This window comes from Lithobates pipiens, unplaced genomic scaffold, assembly GCF_037356315.1.
Source record: "Lithobates pipiens isolate NorthernLeopardFrog02 unplaced genomic scaffold, aLitPip1_a1.2 Scaffold_8, whole genome shotgun sequence".
In the NCBI taxonomy this organism is placed as follows: Eukaryota; Metazoa; Chordata; class Amphibia; order Anura; family Ranidae; genus Lithobates; species Lithobates pipiens.
Genome location: NW_027507903.1, coordinates 588,698,066 through 588,721,935, shown reverse-complemented (window position 1 = coordinate 588,721,935; position 23,870 = coordinate 588,698,066). Strand labels below are relative to the sequence as shown.

Here is a 23,870-nt window from a genome sequence, read left to right as displayed (position 1 = left end):
TCCCATCCTGTTCCAGCATAAGACACGATGACCACTATTTCACATGAACCATGATGATTGAGATAATTTGGCTGAATTTGAGCAGGAATGATGGAGCAGCCAATCAGATTTCAGTTTGTCAGTTTGCTGGCATGTGGAAAATGAATATGGATTGGTTTAGTGCCCCTTGCACATTGTAACTTATTTAATAAGACCCCCTTCACACTTGTACGACCTGAAAGTCGCGAGACTGTTACGCAACTTGAAGCAATGCCTGTGTAATCTCGAGGTCTATGGACCTCGAGTCACATCAAAGTTGGACCAAAGTAGTGCAGAGACTACTTTGAAGTCGCACAGATATGAACGGTCCTCATTGAAAATCATGGGGTACGACTTGTCACATGACTTTGCAGTCCCAAGTCACAGGACAAGTCGCACAAGTGTTAAAGGGGCCTAAACTTGGAGGATAGTATGACAATGGGGCCTACAGACACAGATAACAGACTGGTGACAGCATGGTGACATACTTGCTGAGCTAGCTGCAGAGGGGACACAGCAGTTATTTTAGGCTGGACCCTGGCTTGTACCAGCAGTCTCTGTAGTGTAAAGGCAAGGCCGGCATTGGAGAAAGGAAAAGAACAGGTAAGAAAACGTCAACACGAAGACATGTAACACAAATTAAAGTGAAACTATAATGTACATTTAACTTTGTGAGCTTATTTAAAGTGAACCTGACCTGGACTTAAATGTTACAACTAATGTTACTGCCCCTGTGCCTGATACATGTTAAAGGCCCATACACACGATCGGACAACAACGGTCCGATGGACCTGTTTTAATCAGACAATCCAACCGTCTGTATACTCCATCGGACAATTATTGCTGGTTTTTCAACGGACAGATGTTCGCTGTTCTCAAACTTTTCGACAACAAATGTCTGATGGAGGATAATCCGATCGTGTGTACACAAGTCCATCGGACTAAAGTCCAAAGTACAAACATGCATGCTCAGAACCAAAGCTAAACAACAACAGCCAACAATAGCAGAAGTTGCCCAAAGGGTGGCGGTAAAGAGCTGGGAAAAAAAACACGCGATTTGGTGAAGGTTGGCTGAAAATGTTCTGCCCTGTGTATGCAGAACAAGTTCACGGCCAACGCTCATTTGGACAAAAATCTACAGATGGAAGTCCGGTCGTGTGTATGAGGCTTTAGGCTGACAATAATGTACAACACACGTAGTACTGTGCAAATGTTTTAGGCAGGTGTGATATTAACAGAAATAGAAGTGTTAATAGGTAGTTTTATCAATTAAAGTTAATAATAAAAAAAGTAAACAGAAGAGAAATCCAAATCAAATCAATATTTGGTGTGACCACCCTTTTCCTTCAAAATAGCATCAATTCTTTGAAGGAACGCAGAAGGTAGGTTGTTCCAAACATCTTGGAGAACTAACCACAGATCTTCTGTGGATGTAGGCTGCCTCAAATCCTTCTGTCTCTTCGTGTAATAATCCCAGACAGACTCTGTGATGTTGAGATCAGGGCTATGTGGGAGCCAAACCATCACTTCCAGGACTCCTTGTTCTTTATGCCAAAGACAGTTCTTAAGGAAGAAGATATAGCTTTTTGGCTGTATGTTTGGGGTCATTGTCCTGTTGCAGAATAAGTTTGAGGCCAATCACACGCCTCCCTAAAGGTACGGCATGATGGAGAAGTATCTGCCTGTATTTCTCAGCATTGAGAACACCATTGATCCTGACCAAATCTCCAACTCTATTTGCAGAAATGCAGCCCCAAACTTGCAAGGAACCTCCACTATGCTTCGTGGTTGCCTGCAGACACTCATTATAGTACCACTTTCCAGCCCTTCGCCAACAAACTGCCTCCTGCTACAGCCAAATATTTTACTTATCAGTCCAGAGCACCTGCTGCCATTTTTCTGCACCCCAGTTCCTATGTTTTCAGGCATAGTTGAGTCGCTTAGCCTTGTTTCTATAGTGGAGGTATGGCTTTTTGGACGCAATTCTTCCATGAAAACCACTTCTGGCAAGAATTCTGCAGGCAGTAGATGAATACACCTGGGTCCTACTGGTTTCCGCCAGTTCTGTGCTGATGGCACTGCTGGACATCATCTGATGTTGAAGGGAAGTAAGCATGTGTCTTTATTATATTCTTAATATCTAAATTTGTATTTGGTCCTATAAGTATATAGCTGAAGTTATGAAATCCCCTGTAATTATGTGTGGGTGGAAGGTCTTTTGAGCTAGTGACTTACAGATGTTGACATTTGAACTGAGTTCTCAATTTCAAGAAGCTGTCAAGACATTTTGATTGATATTTCTGGTTATATTTTCTTAAAAGGAATTCATATGTTACTGATATTCTGTTTGAGAAACTATGTGTATATTCATTCTGTGGCAGGCCGATTATCATCCCCCACTTCTTGTGTCTGGTGTTAATTAGACATGCTGGTCAAATGGAATTATTACTACTAGCCTCCACCCTTGTGGGGAGTGGATTGGAAGTTATAATGGGGGTAATATGGGAGTGGTTAGTTTGGCATGAAATTTAACAAAGGGGTCGGGTTTATTCAAGTCAAGAGCTGAATGCTGGAAGTCTCTCTTCTTCTCTTCAATTCTAACATATCTACAGAAATCTGCATACAGACACCTGCTCTCAGGACAAAGGATATTTCAGCCATGTTAAGCACATGTCTTGAATTTATATTTTTGAAACAAACAACTTCATCTTATAATCTTTGTTCTTATTTGAAGCAACATTTATTTTGTATTTGAATATACAACTTTTGTACGTATTTTTGTATCTTTTGTGTGGAAATAAAATCACACTATTTGATTCAAGCTGACACAGTCAGTATGAAATTTGAAAAAAGGATATAGGTAGGAGTGGCGCTATACCTCAAATGTTGGAAAATAAAGAAATGCGAGGATTTACTTGTGGGATTTGCCCAAGAACAACAAGGTTAACCGTAATAGGATCTGTGCGGTGGCTGCACCTTAAATATAATATAACCTATTGATTGCTAGAATGTAAGAATACAATAAATAAATTAAATTTATGGGTGAAGTGAATACAGATATAAAGTAAAAAACTCACTATTAGAATAATGAAGGGTGAACCCTATTATTTATTTAACCCTCTGTATGGTATTGGGTCCCCCTTGTGATATTAAGTGTTCAGTGAATGTTTAGATGTGTTAATCTCCACATAAAAATCCACATTAAAAAAGACTTCCAACAGCAGCAAGTGAATAGGTAAATAAAGCTATTATGAATCTAAAAACAATAGTGACTAGTGAAAAAAAAAACATATAAAAGTCCAAAGCGTGACATTTGAGGTATAGCGCCACTCCTACCTATATCCTTTTTTCATTATCTTAATCCATCTCTTTTGGGCTGGCATTATCTGGTAGAGGCAGCTTTCCTTTTCAATTTGTATTCAGTCTCCATAGCACAACCCCACCTCCACTTTTTTCAGTAAGAAATTTGTCTCACAATCATCCAGAAAAGTCAGAAGAGGCTTTTCACAGCTATATTGACTTTATTATAGTCTTTCATCTGCTGCATTAAGCCTCCTTGGCCAACCACTGTGTTGAAGATCCTCAATGTTGCCTGTTTCTTTCTGCTTCTTGAAAAAAGAGCTTGAACTACACATCTAGAAAACCATGTCTGCTTTGGAATCCTTGCCTGGGAGAGACGTTCCTAATGCAATATAACCACCATATGTCTTGTTGCTGCGCTCAGTCTTACCATGATGTATATGACCTGTGACGTGAAACTATCTTCCACAACCTCACCATAGTAGCAGAGTTAGGCTGTTCCTCATCCAGTTTTAAGCCTCCTACACAGCTTTTTCTGTTCCAACCCACATGTGAAATTGATGATCATTAGCACCTGCTTGGTATAACTGGTTAATCATACACCTGACTCTAATCCTACATTATTCCTGACTTTGTGCAAGTGTACTAAGTGTGCAAATGTAAGAATTGATGTGAGTTTGAAGCCAAAGTGTATTCACACCAAATATTAATTTGATTTAGATTTTTTTGCATTTTGTAAATTGATAACAATATACAATTAAATATATATTTTTGAAAGCAATTTTTACTTTACAGCATTTCTTCATTTATATATATATATATATATATATATATATATATATACACACACACACACACACACACACACACACACTGTATACACTTAGGTCCATTTATATTTGGACACAGTATGCCACCAGAATAAAATTAAAACAAAATAGTCCAAATTAATTTGAAGTGTAGACTTTCAGCTTTCATTTAAAGGGGTTGAACATAAATATCAAGTACATAAATGCAACCATTTTTTTACACAGTCCCTCCATTTTCAGGGGCTCAAATGTAATTGGACAAATTAATATAATCATAAATAAAATGTTAATTTTTAATATTTTGTTAAGAATCCTTTGCTAGCAATGACTGACTGAAGTCTGGAACCCATGGACATTACCAAAGACTGGGTGTCCTCCTTTCTGCTGCTTTGCCAGGCTCTAACTGCAGCTGTCTTCAGTTGTTTATTTGTTTGTGGGTCTTTCTGCCTTTAGTTTTGCCTTCAGCAAGTGAACTGTATGCTCAATTGGGTCGAGATCAGGTGATTGACTCGGCCATTGCAGAATATTCCACTTCTTATTCTTCAAAAGCTCCTGGGTTGCTTTTGCAGTGTATTTTGGATCATTGTCTATCTGTACTGTGAAGTGCTGTCCAATCAACTTTGCTGCAATTGGCTGAATCTGAGCTGACAGTATATCTCTAAACACTGCAGAATTCATCTGGCTGCTTCTGTCTTCTGTCTTCATCAATAAACACCAATGACCCAGTGCCACTGGAAGCCACGCATGCCCATGTCATCACACTGCAAGCTCCACCATGTTTTACAGATAACGTTGTGAGCTTTGGCTCATGAGCTGTTCAAAGCCTTCTCCACGCTTTTTTTCTTCCCGTCAGTCTGATACAGATTAATCTTAGTTTCATATGTCCAAACAATGCTTTTCCAGAACTGGTCTGGCTTTTTTAGATTTAGATTTTTTGGCAAAGTCTAATCTGGCTTTTCTATTCTTCAGGGTTATGAATGGTTTGCACCTTGTGGTGAACCCTCTGTATTTGCTCTTCTCTTGATTGTGGACTTTGACAATGATACACCCACCTCCTGGAGAGATTCTTTCACTTGTATGGATGTTGTGAATGGGTTTTTCTTTACCATAGAGAGGATGCTTTCTTCTTTCCTCAGAATGTACCAAACTGATGATTTGGCCACTCCTAATGTTGCTGCTATCTCTCTAATGGATTTGTTTAGTTTTTGAAGCCTTACAATGGTCTGTTTCACTTGCATGGACAGCACTTTTGAATGTATAATGTAGGTTCTCAGCAATAGATTCCAAATGGAAATACCACACTTACAATCAACTCCAGACCTTTTACCTGCTTAATTGATGAAAAAATAACGAAGGAGTAGCCCACACCTGGTCAAGAAACTTTTGATTCAATTATCCAATTACTTTTGGCCCCTTGAAAAAGGGGGGGGGGGTGGCTATTCTTTAGAGCTCTAATTCCTAAACCCTCCCCCCCCCCCCGATTTGGATGTACAGAACATACCCTCAAATTAAACCAGAGAGTGTGAACTTTCAGCCCGTATTCTCTATATAACTATAGCTTGAATATGTTTTAAATACCTGAAAAAAAATCAAAAATTGTGCCTGTGTCCAAATATACATGGACCTACCGGTATACACTGTATTGTCAAAAGTATTGGGAAGCCTGCCTTTACACACAAACAAACTTTAATGGCATCCCAGTCTTAGTCTGTAGGGTTCAATATTGAATTGGCCCCCCCTTTGCAGCTATAACAGCTTCAACTGTTCTGGGAAGGCTGTCCACAAGGTTTAGGAGTGTGTCTATGGGAATGTTTGACCACTCTTCCAGAAGTGCATATGTGAGGTCAGGCACTGATGTGGATGAGAAGGTCTGGATTGCAGTCTCCACTACAATTCATCCCAAAGGTGTTCTATGGACTCTGTGTAGGCTAGTCAATTTTCTCCACCCCAAACTCACTCATCCATATCTTTATGGACCTTGGTTTGTGCACTGCTGCGCTGTCATGTTGGAACAGGACAGCGCACCGGTGCACAAAGTTGGGAGCATGGAATCGTCCAAAATGTCTTGGTATGCTGATGCCTTAAGAGTTCCCTTCACTGGAACCAAGGGGCCAAATCCAACCACTGAAAAACAACCCCACACCATAATCCCCCCTCCACCAAATGATTTGGACCAGTGTACAAAGCAAGCCAATAAAGACATGGATGAGCGAGTTTGGGGTAGAGGAACTTGACTGGCCTGCACAGTGTCCTGACCTCAACCCGATAGAACACCTTTGAGATGAATTACAGCGCTGACTGGAAGCCAGGTTTTCTCGTCCAACATCAGTGCCTGACCTCACAAATGTGCTTCTGGAAGAATGGTGAAACATTCCCATAGACACACTCCTAAACCTTGTGGACAGCCTTCCCAGAAGAGTTGAAGCTGTTATAGGGTGGGCCAACTCAATATTGAACCATATTATTTTTTTATTATATATTTTTTGTAGTTCACCTTAAAATTAAACAGATTAATTTTAAACTTTTAAAAATCCTGCTGCAACCATCTCCCATAAGAAGTAGTCTGATTTTCGGTACCCTCTTCTGTGTGCCTTTTTGAAGCTATTATCACTTTGTTACAAAGGGCTTGACTCCCTGATTTCAGGATCAAGCCTCACCAACTGTATTATTTTATTTCCCTTCTCAATCAGTACAATGTAAAACATCCCAAGAAGCAGAGCCATTATCCTGTGACAGGAAGTGGCTTTCAGGAACTGAAGCTAGAGCACAAAGGCTCCATTCAGGTTATCTACGATGATCTTATTTTTTTATTTTTAGATGGTGCAGAAGAAAAGGAAGCTGCCTCTATGATTTCTTGGCAGCATTATCTGGTAGCTAACAATGTTCTATACTGCAGAATGTAGTAACTAAATAAAAATGTATGTTTATTTTTGGATAGTGAAGAAGAAAAGGAAGCTGCTTCTATTCCGAGACCAAATTAAAAACTTTAAAGTATCTAAAGGCAAAAAGCAAAATAAGCCAAAAAAGAAAAGAAAAAATTATAAAAACTAAAGTTCACCACGTTAAAAAAAAAATAGTAAATGCACATACTGTACTTTTGCAGGTAAAAAAAAATATGTGCATTTATTTTATTTTTTTCTAAGGAGCCTGCAGATCATGAGTGCAATGCCAGAATGCTGCAGACTCTCAGGATACTGGTCTATTTGTACCTACAATATGGGCAGCAGGTACCTGAGGGCAGGAAGATTAATGAACTACGAGAGTGCTCACCAGCGCCCTCGCAGTTCACTGAAAACTACAAGCCTTCTGCCGCAATGGCTGACGGTACTTGTAGTCTATTCATTCCCAGGAAACTGAATGAATGATGTAGCCGTGTGGGCGGAGCCCCACACACTTACGTTGTTTTCAAATTGTGACTGCCCACAGTCACGGGATTGGGGGTGGGTGAGCGAGAGAAGGTGCAGATCCTGAAAACTTGTTATGCCCTGTACACACGGTCGGACATTCTGACCACAAAATCCGTCTGATTTTTTTCGACGGATTTTGGCAAAACTTGGGTTGCATACACACGGTCGGACAAAGTTGTCAGAAAATCCAATTGTTCGGAACAAGGCGACGTTCGTTGCATACGACAGGACTACCTAGAGGCTAGTAGCCATTAGCTTTGGTCTCATAATGTAATCTGAGCATGCCTGGCACTTTGTCCGTTGGAATTCTCTACAAACAATTGGAAAAAGCCCAATAGGATTTTGTTGATGGAAAATTTTAGATCCAGCTCTCAAACTTTTTCCGTCTGGATTTTTGACGGAAAAAGTCTGATAGAGGCCACACACACGATTGGATTTTCCGACAACATAATCCGATTGGATCTTTTCCGTCAGAATTTCTGACCGTGTGTACAGGGCATTACATGTTCGACCCCAAAAACAGGTGGAATATGTTTCAAAAGTGAACTTATCCTTTAAAACCTCTTTCAGTTTATTATTCTATCTATATCCCATTGGGAAGATTTCCTTTCACTTCCCATCCCTGAGACACAACAGGGGGTAAGGGAGTAAAAGTTGGCCATAGATACCTCTTTTTTTTTTTTTGATCAGCCAGAGTAAAAAAGGGTCCAACAGTCCCGTTCAACAGAATTCACTGCTAAACTGGTTGAATATCAATCCATTTATGGGCAGCTTAACTCTCCAAAGAGAAGGAAATCTCCCCTTGAACAGTTGCACAGTTGTCACCACAATAGGTGCCCCCTTTTTAAGATTTCTTATCTCTTCCTGTTTTGCTGACAGCAATAGTCACCAGGACAAATAGAGGGGGTGAGACACAGACAGTTAAATAAATTTGACATGGCTTTCAAACACTTCTCTACTATGGAAGCAATTTGTGACATATATTAAAGTGCATCTGTCATGTCTAAACCCTACTGTATAGAAGCCATGGCTTCCATACACTACACGGATGATGGCTATATAGCTTGAAATAGCTGTATGTAGTGTGGAATAAATAACTGTATAATATTCTTATTATTCTTATTGTAATACAGGATTTAGATAGCGCCAACAGTTTGCGCAGTGCTTTACAATAAAAAGAAGGACAGTACGATTACAATACAGTTCAATACAGAAGGAATAGGAAGCCCTGCCCGTGGAGCTTACAATCGAAAGTGAGGTGGTGGTGGTACAAAAGGTAATGGCTGCAGGGGATGATCTGATGGAGGGGACTCAAGTACAGTTTTTAAGTGGGGGTGGGAGAGGCTTCCCTGAATAAGTGAGTTTTCAAGGATCGCCTAAAGGCGGACAGGGTAGGAGCTGACCTGACTGGTGCAGGGAGTTCCAGAGGATGGGAGAGGCTCCGGAGAAGTCCTGTAGGCAAGCATGGGAGGGAGGTTACAAGGGAGCTAGAGAGCAGGAGGTCCTGGGAGGAGCGGAGGGGACAATTTGGGTGATATCTGCAGATGAGGTTGGTGACGTAGATGGGGGCGATGTTGTGGATGGCCTTGTATGATGTGGTTTGTATTTTGAATTTTATACCGTAGGGTAGGGTAAGCCAGTGGAGAGACTGGCAGAAAGGAGCAGCAGTCTCGGATAGGTTAGTAAGATGTATTAGGCTGGCAGCAGCATTCATGATTGACTGAAGGGGTGATAGCCTATGTAAAGGTAGGCCAGTGAGGAGGTAGTTGCAGTAGTCAAGGTGGGAAATAATTAAGGAGTGAATAAGTAGTTTTGTGGTGTTGTTAGTTAGGAAGGGGAAAATTCTGGAGATGTTGCGGAGGTTAAGGCAGCAAGATTTAGCCAGCGATTGGATGTGGGGGCTGAAGAAGAGGTCAGAGTCCAGGATTACACCCAGCACAATGGCATGTGTGGAGAGACCAATGGTTGTGCCATTGATCTCAATGGTAAAGTCCTGGGGAGGAGATGAGGGAGGGGGAAATATTAAAAGCTAATATTTGGCTATATTTGCACTATACCTCAACGGTTATGGGTGTGTATCTGGCCAATGAGGCTTAAAGTAATAAAATGCATGGCTCTACCCACTGTGTTGAAATTAGGAATATGAGGAAATGTAATGTGAATAATTTCAGTTTTAAGAAGGCTTTGCTGTGCTAATAACTGATTTAGGCTGAGGGCTTTGTGATGGCTTTAGTTATGGTTATACTGTCTAAGAAATTGAATTAATTAATTAAAAACCAGTGCTTGCAAAAGAACATAATACAGTACTGATTTGCAAATTTTAACTCTTACTGCAAAATACCCTTCTGCATTTAAACCTCTGGCTGTGTTAGAAGCCTGCTCCCCTGCTGTGTTCTGTGATTTCTCCCACCAAACTCTATGTCATTGCAGGACACAGTAATGACTAAGGTGGGTCAGTAGGAGAAGAGTTTTCGGACAGCAATATGTCTGTAAAATGTTTCCAGAGCACTCTTTACTGCATGGAAACAAATTGCCATTAAATTGATTTATCTAGTCCCACCACAGCAAAGGAGTGATTTCAAGAGATGCCCTATGTTCGTTCATTTGGAAAAAAAAAAAAAACTAACATATTCCGATAGAGGCTGACCATCATAAAATTTTAAAATAAAAACTTAACAAAAATGGTTTCTATGGCTTGATAGGCTTTCCCTACTGGCTGTCCCTGCTTAACTAGCCCCTCACCAATGCCTATCCCTACTCAGCTAGCCCCTCACCAATGCCTATCCCTACTCAGCTAGCCCCTCACCAATGCCTATCCCTACTCAGCTAGCCCCTCACCAATGCCTATCCCTACTCAGCTAGCCCCTCACCAATTCCTATCCCTACTCAGCTAGCCCCTTGCCAATGTCTATCCCTACTCAGCTAGCCACTCACCAATGCCTATCCCTACTCAGCTAGCCCTTCCCCAATGGTTGTCCCTACTTAGCTAGCTCTTCCCCAATGGCTGTCCCTACTTAGCTAGCCCTTCACCAATGGCTGTCCCTTCACCAATGGCTGCCCCTACTTAGCTAGCCCCTCTCCAGTGGCTGTCCCTACTCAGCTAGCCCCTCTCCAGTGGCTATCCCTACTCAGCTAGCCCCTCACCAATGCCTATCCCTACTCAGCTAGCCCCTCGCCAATGTCTATCCCTACTCAGCTAGCCACTCACCAATGCCTATCCCTACTCAGCTAGCCCCTCAACAATGCCTATCCCTACTCAGCTAGCCCTTCCCCAATGGCTGTCCCTACTCAGCTAGCTCTTCCCCAATGGCTGTCCCTACTTAGCTAGCCATTCCCCAATCACTGTCCCTACTTAGCTAGCCCTTCTCCACTGGCTGATCTTTCTAAGCTAGCACTTCCCCACCAGCTGTCCATACTAAGCTAGCCCTTCCACAGTGGCAGTCCCTGTTGAGCTAGCCATTCCTCAATGGCTGTCTCTATATAGCTAGCCCTTCCCCAATGGTTGTTCCTATATAGCAAGCCCTTCCCCAATGGTTGTTCCTATATAGCAAGCCCTTCCCCAATGGTTGTTCCTATATAGCAAACCCTTCCCCAATGGTTGCCCCTATATAGATAGCCCTTCCCCAATGCCTGTATCTACTTAGCTAGCCCTTCCCCATTACCTACCCAACTAGTCCTTCTCCAATGGTTGTCCCTATATAGCTAGCCCTTCCCCAATGCCTGTCCCTACTTAGCTAGCCCTGCCCCAATGCCTGTACCTACTTAGCTAGTCCTTCCCTAATGTCTGCCCCTATACAGCTAGCCCTTCCCCAATGCCTGTACCTACTGAGCTAGCCCTTCCCCAATACCTGTACCTACTTAGCTAGTCCTTACCCAATGGTTGTCCCTATATAGCTAGCCCTCCCCAATGCCTGTTCCTCCTTAGCTAGCCTTTCCCTGATGCCTGTCCCTGCCTAGTTATCTAATTTCTATGATGATAGGTGTGGGAAATGATGATAAGATGTGGGAAATGAAAGGGAAAAAAACAGTAATTTGCAAGTTGGTACCTCCCGTTTATTATTTTATTGCTGACAAAAGGATGTTTGCATGCATCCTATGGATTAGACAAGGATGGTTTTGCAACCTGTAAATGTAATAAGGATGCCTGTGCAGCTATTGTAGTGGATGTTTAATGCTATCTTTGTATGATCATTTGTCACATGATGCCCTGATGACCACCAGTTCTGTCTATGATGCATTTACCTCCATTTTTGTTTTTGCTGTGACTTTCTTTTTTATTTAATGTAAAAAAAAGAAAAAGAAAAACAGTGTCAGGACAAGTAACTGTTCTTTTACAGGCACTGTTGCAGAGGCTGTGTTCTCTGCAGAGGGGTGTGTGTCCAATCTACCTGCTGATTGTGACTTCATCATAAACATAGCGGCATACCTGCTGTGCAGCTTGCACTTGCTGCACTACCTGTGTGGGCACAGAGGTCTGCGGCGTAGAAGATCCCCCGGGACTTAGCTCTCCATCACTGGCTCTCATGGCTCCTTCTGTGGTAGAGAAAACAGTCACTGTGAGGAGAATAGCTCTGGAGTAAAGTAACTGCAGAATGATAAACCTGAAGCATCAGTTAAGAGCCCATTTTGCTCTATGTGTATTCCTAGAGGTGTACTTTTTATCGTTTTAGGTGGATGTGTTGTCATGTGTCAATGTGCATTTTGTTTGTGCATTGACATGTGTTATTGACTTGTGTTTCCAATGTGTTTTTGTATTTAGGATTTGGAGTGCATAGAGCTAACAGCCATTGATCAAGGCCTGTTAGTACCTGTTGTCAACAAACAAAAATTCATGTTATATGTCACATACATCTTAGGTCAGAGGAGAACTCAAGAAACCACATCCCATGTATAACCATAAACAAGACACAACATGCTCCTGGTATTTTTAATGTGCCAATAATGTACTACAATATACAATAAAAATTATTTTTCTTGTATCCGTGTTTCACTCTAAAAACATTTTCTTTAAACAGACTTCTGATTGGAATATTCACAGCATAATTTTACTGTAAAATTGTTAAAATAGAATAAACTGCGCTAGTCAACCCTGGGTGTTGGATAGATAAACAAAGGGGGCAGTAGGCTCAAGAAAAAATATATCTATATATAATTAAAGGTTGCAGCCCCCCAAAAAAGAAGAAAATCCCCAATTGGGGTTTCTTCCAACAGTAAGAACAATTTAACAACCGGGGTAATTGGCGCTACCTCTTTAGCACAAACAGAAGATAGTTCTCAATACTGGGAAAGATGTATGTCTAAAAGAAACAATCAGAAAAAAGCCAGCAATTCCAGTAAAACTGGCCTAATTCACACCTAAAAGTCTTCAATTACAACCAAATGAATAGAAATAATTACTCCTTTCGGAAGGCGATAATTCCCTTAGAACCCACTCATTTCAGTCCAAACCAAAAGAAAGAAAAGAACACAGAAACTAAATAAAATAATTTTACTGTAGATTCTGATGGTGTAATAGTGTACTGGTTTCAAGCTATTTTGCTTTGATTGGTAAGAGGTCTCTCACCAAACTTTTTAAATAAAATATATTGGTTACAGATTTTGCTGATATATTTTTTTTTGTTTGCACATTTTATATACTTACTGTATTGCTTGTTATTGCACATCTTCAATGTGATATTGTATAACTCCAGAGGAAGTCTTAACAGGTGAAACATGTTGAGATCCCTATACCATCAGAATCTACATTAAAATTATGCTGTTATCATTCCATTCATAAGTCTGTTCATGGAAAATGTTTTTAGATTTAAACATGGATAAATAAAAATTAAAAGGTATATATATATATATATATATATATATATATATATATATATATATATATATATATATATATATATATATATATATATATATATATATAAATAATTATTTTATTACATTTTTTATTGTATATAGTAGTACATTATTGGCACCTTAAAAATCCCAGCTCCTTTAGAGTATTTCCTGTCTTGTGCACGTTATGTGTTTTGATGTGTTGCCATTGACTTCTTTGGAGCTGTCAACACACTAAAAAATAAGTATAAAACAGACGTGTTGTATTTTGCAACACATATCACACTACATTGCTGGCTTGCAAACACACTATTTTTATTATGGGGAAGTTGAAAACATGTGGTTTAGCATGTTAAAACTCAACAGGTTGAATGAGCCGGGGAGCAGCACTGAAATTACAAATATGCCCAGTAACAGTACATCTGTCCAAAGAGAAATGCAGGGACTGCCACTGCTGACTGAATTCTGAAAATGCTAGTTGCCTGGTTGCTATCCCGACTGGTGGCTACAATCATTTTTAAATCACAAATACAGAACAAGTTAAGAAATCACACAGGTCAGAGACAACTTTATCTACAGTGCATCCAAAAAGTATTCACAGCGCTTCACTTTTTCCACATTTTGTTATGTTACAGCCTTATTCCGAAATGGATTCAATTCATTCTTTTCCTCAAAATTCTACAAACAATACCCCATAATGACAACATGAAAGAAGTTTGTTTGAAATCTTTGCAAATTTATTAAAAATAAAAAAATCCCATGTATATAAGTATTCACAGCCTTAGCTCAATACTTTGTTGAAGCACCTTTGGCACCAATTACAGCCTCAAGTCTTTTTGAGTATGATGCTACAAGCTTGCCACACCTATTTTTGGGCAGTTTCTCCCATTCTTCTTTGCATGACCTCTCAAGCTTCATCAGGTTGGATGGGGAACGTCGGTGCTCAGCCATTTTCAGATCTCCCAGAGATGTTTAATTGGGTTCAAGTCTTGGCTCTGGCTGGGCCACTCAAGGACGTTCACAGAGTTGTCCCATAGCCGCTCCTTTGTTATCTTGACAGTGTGCTTAGGGTTGTTGTCCTGTTGGAAAATGTTCCTTCGCCCCAGTCTGAGGTCCAGAGCGCCATGGAGCAGGTTTTCATCAAGGGCGTCTCTGTACATCTTTCCCTCGATCCTGACTAGTCCCCCAGTTCCTGGAAAAAATTCCCACAGTATCATGCTGCCACCACAATACATCACTGTAGGGATGGTATTGGCCAGGTGATGAGCGTTGCCTCGTTTCCTCCAGACATGACGCTTGCCATTCAGGCCAAAGAGTTCAATCTTTGTTTCATCAGACCAGAGAATTTTGTTTCTCATGGTCTGAGAGTCCTTCAGGTGCCTTTTGGCAAATTCCAGGCTTTCCATCATGTGTCTTTTACTGAAGAGTGGCTTCCATCTGGCCACTCTACCACACAGGCCTGATTGGTGGAGTGCTGCAGAGATGGTTGTTCTTCTGAAAGTTTCTCCTCTCTCAACAGAGAAACACTGGAGCTCTGTCAGAGTGACCATTGGGTTCATGGTCAACTCCCTGACTAAGGCCCTTCTCCCCTGATCGCTCAATTTGGCTAGGAAGAGTCCTGGGGGTTCCAAACTTCTTCCATTTATGGATGATGGAGGCCACTGTGTTCATTGGGGCCATCAATACTGCAGACATTTTCCTGTACCCTTCCCCAGATCTGCCCCTCCATACAATCCTGTCTTGGAGGTCTACTGACAATTCCTTGGACTTCATGGCTTGGTTAGTGCTCTGACATGCACTGTAAACTGTGGGACCTTATATAGACAGGTGTGTACCTTTCCAAATTATGTCCAATCAACTGAATTTACCACAGGTGGACTCCAATCAAGTTGTAGAAACATTTCAAGGATGATCAATGGAAACAGGATGCGCCTGAGCTCAATTTTGAGTGTCACGGCAAAGGCTGTGAAAACTTCTGCACGTGATTTTTTTGTCTTTTATTTTTAATAAATTTGAAAACATTTCAAACAAACTTCTTTCACATTGTCATTATGGGATATTGTTTGTAGAATTAGGAGGAAAATAATGAATTTAATCCATTTTGGAATAAAGCTGAAACAAAATGTTGAAAAAGTGAAGCCTGCAAAATACTTTCCGGATGCACTGTATATACTTTTCGGGTCCTTTAAGCATTGCGTTGGTGCACTTCCGGGGGTAAGAGCCATCTCTCATGTACATGTTGTTTTTTCCCATTATACTTTGTTACATGTGTAAATATCTCATTTGTTGTATTGCAATTATCTTCCCTCACAGACGTATGTATTTCTTGAAGAAGCTCATTTTGGAGCGAAACTACCGTATATACTCGAGTATAAGCCGAGATTTTCAGCCTCTTTTTTGAGGCTGAAAGTGCCCCCCTCGGCTTATACTCGAGTCATCGCTGTCTGCCCGCTCGATCAGCGTGTCGAGCAGACAGACAGCGGCCATTCTATTCAAAAGCCGCGCCTCCGGCTCCGCCTTCGCCTGTGATAGGCGGAACACTGAATTTCCCAGCAGCCTGTGTTCCGCCTATCACGGACGTCGTATCATCCTCGTACTACGGACGAGGATGATACGACGTCTGTGATAGGCGGAACACAGGCTGCTGGGAAATTCAGTGTTCCGCCTATCACAGGCGAAGGCGGCGGCGCAGCTTTTGAACTTTACAATGGCCGCCGACGAAGAGGGCACGGGACGGCACGGCACGGGACGGGACGGGACGGGGGCAAGGCAAGGCACGACACGGGACGGATGCAAGGAGGCAAGGCACGGCACGGGACGGAGGCAAGGAGGCAAGGCACGGGACGGAGGCTCGGGACAAAGGTAGGCTGGACACACACACACACACACACACACACACACACACACACACACACACACACACACACACATGGATGGAGACACACACAGGGATGGATGGATGGATGGATGGAGACACACACACACAGGGATGGATGGATGGATGGATGGAGACACACACACACAGGGATGGATGGATGGATGGATGGAGACACACACACACAGGGATGGATGGATGGATGGATGGACACACACACACACAGGGATGGATGGACGGACACACAGGGATGGACGGACACACAGGGATGGACGGACACACAGGGATGGACGGACACACAGGGATGGACGGACACACACACAGGGATGGACAGGCATGTCTCACCCTCGGCTTATACACGAGTCAATAAGTTTGCCAGTTTTTTTGGGGGTAAATTGGGGGCCTCGGCTTATATTCGGGTCGGCCTATACTCGAGTATATACGGTAGTTGAATTACGTCACCATGTGTATCAACTTAATTGCTGTAAATTGATTTTATTGTCTAAATAAACTTTGTTTGTATTTTATTTGTGCTATATTATTCCTTATATGTACCTCAATGGTCCGTTAGCTCAATTCCCTCCCTGGGTAGTCTGATATGGGAACCAGGCTCCCTACTTCCTTTCTCTATGGGGTATTGTTTGTAGAATTAGGAGGAAAATAATGAATGTAATCCATTTTGGAATAAAGCTGAAAAAAAAATGTTGAAAAAGTGCACTGTATATACTTAGAAGGTCAACGTGTCAACCAGCATTATTAGGAAAGGCCAGCAATGGCAGTCTTGGTATTAGGAAGTTACCTTTTTCATCCCTTACCTCTTACATCCTAATGGTAGAAATCCACTGTACATTGGTCACGGGAAGGTAACAAACGTTGGGATTTTTCAATCCATCCCTTCAATTAATACAGAGCTATCACTCACCAGATACAGTGACCACAATGTACTGCTGGGGGGCTGGTGTCTGCGGTCCCGTTGTCTGGGTGGTAGGTGTTGGTGGAGCCACTTGTAGTTCTGCCACATACTGTTGAGGTGTAGCCTGGCCTGAAGCAGGTGGAGTTGTCTGCAGTTCTGCCACGTAGGTCTGAGTCGCCATCCTGGTTGGTGAACAGGTCTGCAAACCTACGGGAGACTGAGGAGATCGGGAGCCATTACAGGTGTGCTGCACCAAACATATGATAATGATTTACAGTGCCTTGAAAAAGTATTCATACCCCTTGAAATTTTCCACATTTTGTCATGTTACAACCAAAAACGTAAATGGATTTTATTGGGATTTTTTGTGATAGACCAACACAAAGTGGAACATATTTGTGAAGTGGAAGGAAAATGAAAAATGGTTTTCAAAATGTTTTACAAATAAATATCTGAAAGAAGCATGGCGTGCATTTGTATTCAGCCCCCTTTACTCTGATACCCCTAAGAAAAATCTAGTGAAACCAATTGTCTTCATGTGTCACCTAATTAGTAAAAAAAGAGTCCACCTGTGTGTAGTTTAATCTCAGTATAAATACAGCTGTTCCGTGAAGGTTTGTTAGAGAGCCTTAGTGAACAAACAGCATCATGAAGGCCAAGGAACACACCAGCCATGTCAGGGATAAAGTCGTGGAGAAGTTTAAAGCAGGGTTAGGTCATAAAAAAATATCCCAAGCTTTGTACATCTCACTGAGCACTGTTCAATCCATCATCTGAAAATGGAAAGAGAATGGCACAACTGCAAACCTACCAAGACATGGCCGCCACCTAAACTGACAGGCCGGGCAAGGAGAACATTAATCAGAGAAGCAGTTAAGTGGCCCATGGCAACTCTGGAGGAGCTGCAGAGATCCACAGCTAAGGTGGGAGAATCTGTCCACAGGACAACTATTAGTCGTGCACTCCACAAATCTGGCCTTTATGGAAGAGGTGTATGGTGTAGCACCCTCTAGTGTGCTTGAAGAATGGTGCAGAGTTTTTCAGGGTAGGTAAATTTCCAGGCTGTGTGTTTTGGTGATCTGGGTTTGGAGTGACCTAGAGTAGTGCTGGGTGACTCACAGGTGGTGTAACTAGGACCTCCAACTTCTTTCCAGAATGTTCTGGTACTTTCTGGAAAGAGAGGTAAAGTGGAGAGGTAGAGCCACCTGGGGTGTTCTGAGGAGCCCTGACCAATCCCCAATCTGGATTGGAAGGGGACAGGCCTCCTTAAATACCCAGAGTTAGCCCAGCTGTGGAGGACTTGATCAGGTTGACGATGGAGACGGAGTGTTAGGCTGTCGGGGCCTTTGAGGGAGCTCCCCAGTCTGGGGGGGGGGGGTTTGACCTGGGGCCTGGACGGACCCTCTTACAACACAGGGGAGTCCTGGCCAGAAGGCACAAGAGAGGACAGAGGGAGAACACTGCCAGGCAAGTCTACAGAACTTTCACGGAGGCAGCCAGGAGGGCTGGTGAGTGATCACACTGTCAGGAGGCATGCGAGGCACACCTGAGAGGACTGAGATGCAGCAGTCTGGGATGGGTGCAGAGCCAATGTTGGAGGTAATTTATTCTTACAAAGGTGCTTACTGGTGCTGACTAGTATGACAATGTTTCTCTTCTCTCTCAGTTTCTCTCCTTCACTCAGCTAATGTGACGCCAGTGCTGATGGAGAGAGGCAGGGGAGAAGCAAACAAGGATGCTGTGCAGGAGACAACGTCCTTCTTATTGATCAATGATGTAATTGGCTGAAAGCAGGCTTCATTCATCTGCTATATATAATTTTATTAATATGACCTATAAACTGTACAACTCAATTGAGAAACAAACTGAAATATTTTAGGAGGGAAGTAAAAATAAAAAAATAAAATAAATGTGGTTGCATAAGTGTGAACACCCTCTTATAACTGAAGATGTGGCTGTATTCAGAATTAAAGCGGGAGTAAACCCGCTGACATTTTTTTTTTTTAGACCTGCAAGGGAAAAGGCATAATGAGCTAGTATGCACCGCATGCGTGCGGGAGATTTCTTTCCGCAAAGTCTGGCATCTGCCGGGCTTTCAGCCGAAAATCTCCTGTGCGCATGCGCCGCTGCAGTCAGCGGCTCATTGCGAGGGGAATATCTCCTAAACCATACAGGTTTAGGAGATATTTTTTTTATCTACAGGTAAGCCTTATTATAAGCTTACCTGTAGGTAAAAGTAAAAAAAAAAAAAAACCTATACAACCGCTTTAACCACTTTCAGACCGGACCAATTTGCTGGTTAAAGACCAGACCACGTTTTGCGATTCGGCACTGCGTCGCTTTAACTGACAATTGCGCGGTCGTGCGACGTGGCTCCCAAACAAAATTTACATCCTTTTTTTCCCACAAATAGAGCTTTCTTTGCGGTTTTTATTTTTTGCGCTATAAACAAAAATAGAGCGACAATTTTGAAAAAAACGCATTATTTTTTACTTTTTGTTATAATAAATATCCCCCAAAAATATATAAAAAAAATAATTTTCCCTCAGTTTAGGCCGATACGTATTCTTCTACATATTTTTGGTAAAAAAAAAAAATCGCAATAAGCGATTATTGATTGGTTTGCGCAAAAGTTATAGCGTTTACAAAATAGGGATAGTTTTATGGCATTTTTATTAATAATTTTTTATTATTTTTTTTTTACTAGTAATGGCGGCAATTTTTATTGTGACTGCGACATTGTGGGGGACCCATCGGACATTTTTGACACATTTTTGGGACCATTGTCATTTATACAGTAATCACTGCTATATAAATGCAGTGATTCCTGTGTAAATGACACTGGCAGTGAAGGGGTTAACCAGTGGGTGGCAGTGTAGGGGTTAAGTGTTCCTAGGGGTGTGTTACTAACTGTGGGGGGGTTGGGCTTTCATTTAGTGAACACTGATCTCTGCTCCAATCACATGGAGCAGAGATCAGCGTCACTAGTTGCTAGGCAGAATGGAGAAATGCTGTTTACAACGGCATTTCTTAATTTGGCCGCTCCGTGAGACGATCGGGGGTATGCTCGCGGCGATCGAGTCCGCGGGTCCTGCGACCGGTCTCACGGTGGTCCCGACCAGTGCGGGAGCGCGCTCCTGATGGCAGGGCGGCAAATTTAAAGGGACGCACATGTACGCCCATTTGCCTGCCCGTGCCATTCTGTCGACGGTTAAGCAATCACATTAAAACTCATGTTAAGCCCCATACACACGATCTGACTTTCTACAAACTTTCCCGTGGACTTTTGTACAAAGGGCGTTGGCCGTAAATTTGTATTGCGTACACACGATCGATCTTTTTAGGCAACAAACATGAACGTAGTGACGTTTCAACGTACTGACGACACTTCCGAAGAGGACGTTCAATTACTCCGGCGCCACCCTGTGGACAACTTCTGTATTGTTGTCTGATCTTTTGCACTGGTTCTGAGCATACGTTTTTGTACTTTGTACAAAAGTCTGATGGTTTTCTGTACACACGATTGGACTTTGCTCCATCGGACTTATGTTGTCAAAAAGTTTGTCCGCTCGCACAGCCAACAAAAGTCAGATGAAAACCGAAAAAGTTTGTCCGATGGAGCGTACATACGGTCGGATGTTGCCTTAACCCCTTAAGGACCAGGCCTCTTTTTCAGACTCGGTGTTTACATGTTTAAAACAGGTTTTTTTTGCTAGAAAATTACTTAGAACCCCCAAATATTATATATTGTTTTTTTTTTATAACACCCTAGAGAATAAAATGTCGGTCATTGCAATACTTTTTTTCACACCGTATTTGCGCAGCGGTCTTACAAGCGTACTTTTTTTGGAAAAAAAAATCACTTTTTTTAACATAAGTCAACAGTAAAATTAGCCCAATTTTTTTTTTATATTGTGAAAGATAATGTTCGCCGAGTAAATTGATACCCAACATGTCACGCTTCAAAATTGTGCCCACTTGTGGAATGGCGTCAAACTTTTACCCTCAAAAATCTCCATAAGCGACATTTAAAAAATTCTACAGGTTGCATGTTTTGCGTTACAGAGATGGTCTGGGGCTAGAATTATTGCTCTCGCTCTACCGATCGCGGTGATACCTCATGTGTGGTGTGACTACTGTTTTCACGTATGCGTTCGAGTCTCCACATGAGCTCGTTGGGACGGGGTGTTTTAAAAAAAAAAAATTCTTATCAATTTTACTTGATTTTATTTATTTTTACATGTTTTTTTTTTAGAAAAAATTTATCACTTTCATTCCTATTACAAGGATGTAAAAATCCCTTGTAATAAAAAAAAGCATGACAGGTCCTCTTAAATATGAGATCTGGGGTCAAAAAGTCCTCAGATCTCATATTTGGACTTAAATGCAATAAAAAAAAAAAAAAAACAATTTCTTTGGAAAAAATGACATTGAAAAAATGTTCCTTTAAGAGGTATGGGCGGAAGTGACGTTTTGATGTCGCTTCCACCCTCCTATGGTATAGAGACGAGTGGGGACCATCTTAGCCTCACTCGTCTCCATACCCAGCAACATGAAGGACCTGATCGCTTCCGCCACTACCGACGCATTCAGAAAGCGGCGGAGGGTGTGGGAGGGGGGGTGGCACCTCTCCCGACACCGATAATGGTGATCTTGCAGCGAACCCGCCGCAGAGACCATCATTATCGTAAACAGGACCGCCTCATGTAAAGATGGATATCGTGGTTGTGGCAGCAGCTGCTGCCTTTACCGAAATATCCCTCTTCAAAGTACCGACGTATATATATATATATATAGGAGGCGGTCCTTAAGTAAAAAGTCTGATTGTGTGTACGGGCCTTTAACCACTTGCCGCCTGCCCTATAGGGAATTGACGGTGGCAAAGTGGTTTCATAATCCTAACCGGACGTCATATGACGTGATTAGGATTATGAGCCGCTGCGCGCCCCCGGGGGCACGCATCGCGGCGATCGTTGTTGCGGGGTGTCAGTCTGACACCCGGCAACTACGATCTCGGTAAAGAGTCTCCGACGGAGACTCTTTACCATGTGATCAGCCGTGTCCAATCACGGCTGATCACAGTGTAAATGGGAAGAGCCGGTGATCGGCTTTCCCTCACTCGCGTCTGTCAGACGCGAGTAGAGGAGAGCCGATCGGCTGCTCCTCTGACGGGGGGGTCTGTGCTGATCGATTATCAGCACAGCCCCCCCGAGGATGCCCACACTGGACCACCAGGGACACCACTAGACCACCAGGGAAAAGGTAATAAAATCCATAATCCTCCCTAGACCACCAGGGATGCCAGTCAGCACAATGGGTGCCAATCAGTGCCCATAATGGATGCCAATCAGTGCCCACAATGGGCATCACTGATTGGCATGCATTATTGTTTGGCACTGATTGGCATCCATTACTATAACACCGATGCCGCCTATGAGTGCCCACCTGTGCCGCCTATGAGTGCCCACCTGTGCCGCCTGAGTGCCCACCTGTGCCGCCTATGAGTGCCCACCTGTGCCGCCTATGAGTGCCCACCTGTGCCGCCTATCCATGCCCACCTGTGCCGCCTATCTATGCCCACCTGTGCCGCCTATCCATGCCCACCTGTGCCGCCTATCCATGCCCACCTGTGCCGCCTATCCATGCCCACCTGTGCCGCCTATCCATGCCCATCCGTGCCGCCCATCCGTGCCAGCTATCAGTGCCAATTTGTGCCACCTATCAGTGTCCATCCGTGTCGCCCATCCGTGTCGCCCATCAGTGCCGCCTATCAGTGCCACTTCATTGGTGCCACATTGGTGCCCATCAGTGCCACCTTATCAGTGCCCATCAGTGTAGCCCCATCAGTGCCCATCAGTGAAGGAGAAAACGTACTTATTTACAAAGTTTTGAAACTGAAACAAAAAAAAAACATTTTTTTTTTCAAAATTTTCTGTATTTTTTTATTTGTAGCGCAAAAAATAAAAACCGTAGAGGTGATCAAATACCACCAAAAGAAAGCTCTATTTGTGGGAAAAAAATGATAAAAATTTCATTTGGGTACAGTGTAGCATGACCGCGCAATTGTCATTCAAAGTGCGACAGTGCTGAAAGCTCAAAATTGGTCTGGGCAGGAAGGTGTTTAAGTGCCCGGTATTGAAGTGGTTAAATAGGAGTCAGTACACACCTGTCATCATTTAAAGTACCTCTGATTAACCCCAAATAAAGTTCAGCTGTTCTAGTAGGTCTTTCCTGACATTTTCTTAGTCACATCCTAGAGCAAAAGCTATGGTCCGCAGAGAGCTTCCAAAGCATCAGAGGGATCTCATTGGTAAAAGGTATCAGTCAGGAGAAGGGTACAAAGGAATGTCCAAGGCATTAGATATATCATGGAACACAGTGAAGACAGTCGTCATCAAGTGGAGAAAATATGGCACAACAGTGACATTACCAAGAACTGGACGTCCCTCCAAAATTGATGAAAAGACGAGAAGAAAACTGATCAGGGAGGCTGCCAAGAGGCCTACAGCAACATTAACCGTCCTTATACGTCAGCTGTTTGAAGAGGAATATTGTTGTTATGACAGCAGCTAGCTGTCATAGCCCTGTTATCCTCTTCTTTAGCGGGCGGGCGGCTTTCCGATAAAAGTGGTCTCTGCAGCGGATTCACCATGAGATCACTTTTATCTGTGGCGGGAGTGAACCCCCCTCCCGCCGCACTACAGTGCCCTCCGCCG

General features: G+C 42.6%; 1 protein-coding gene across 2 annotated transcripts in view; it reads right to left on the bottom strand.

The window, feature by feature from the left end:
• The window catches only part of RFX1 (regulatory factor X1), a 72,841-nt gene that overhangs the window by 37,467 nt on the left and 11,504 nt on the right, over positions 1-23,870 (bottom strand). Inside the window, exons 2-4 of one of the 2 annotated variants that reach the window (XM_077470444.1) lie at positions 17,164-17,371; positions 11,961-12,067; positions 507-575 (exon numbers count right to left, since the gene is read on the bottom strand). In XM_077470444.1, the coding sequence (XP_077326570.1) occupies positions 507-575; positions 11,961-12,067; positions 17,164-17,335 (348 nt within the window). In that variant the 5' untranslated portion in view covers positions 17,336-17,371. The remainder of the gene's footprint in view (positions 1-506; positions 576-11,960; positions 12,068-17,163; positions 17,372-23,870) is intronic. The other variant, XM_077470445.1, reaches the window with a different exon arrangement.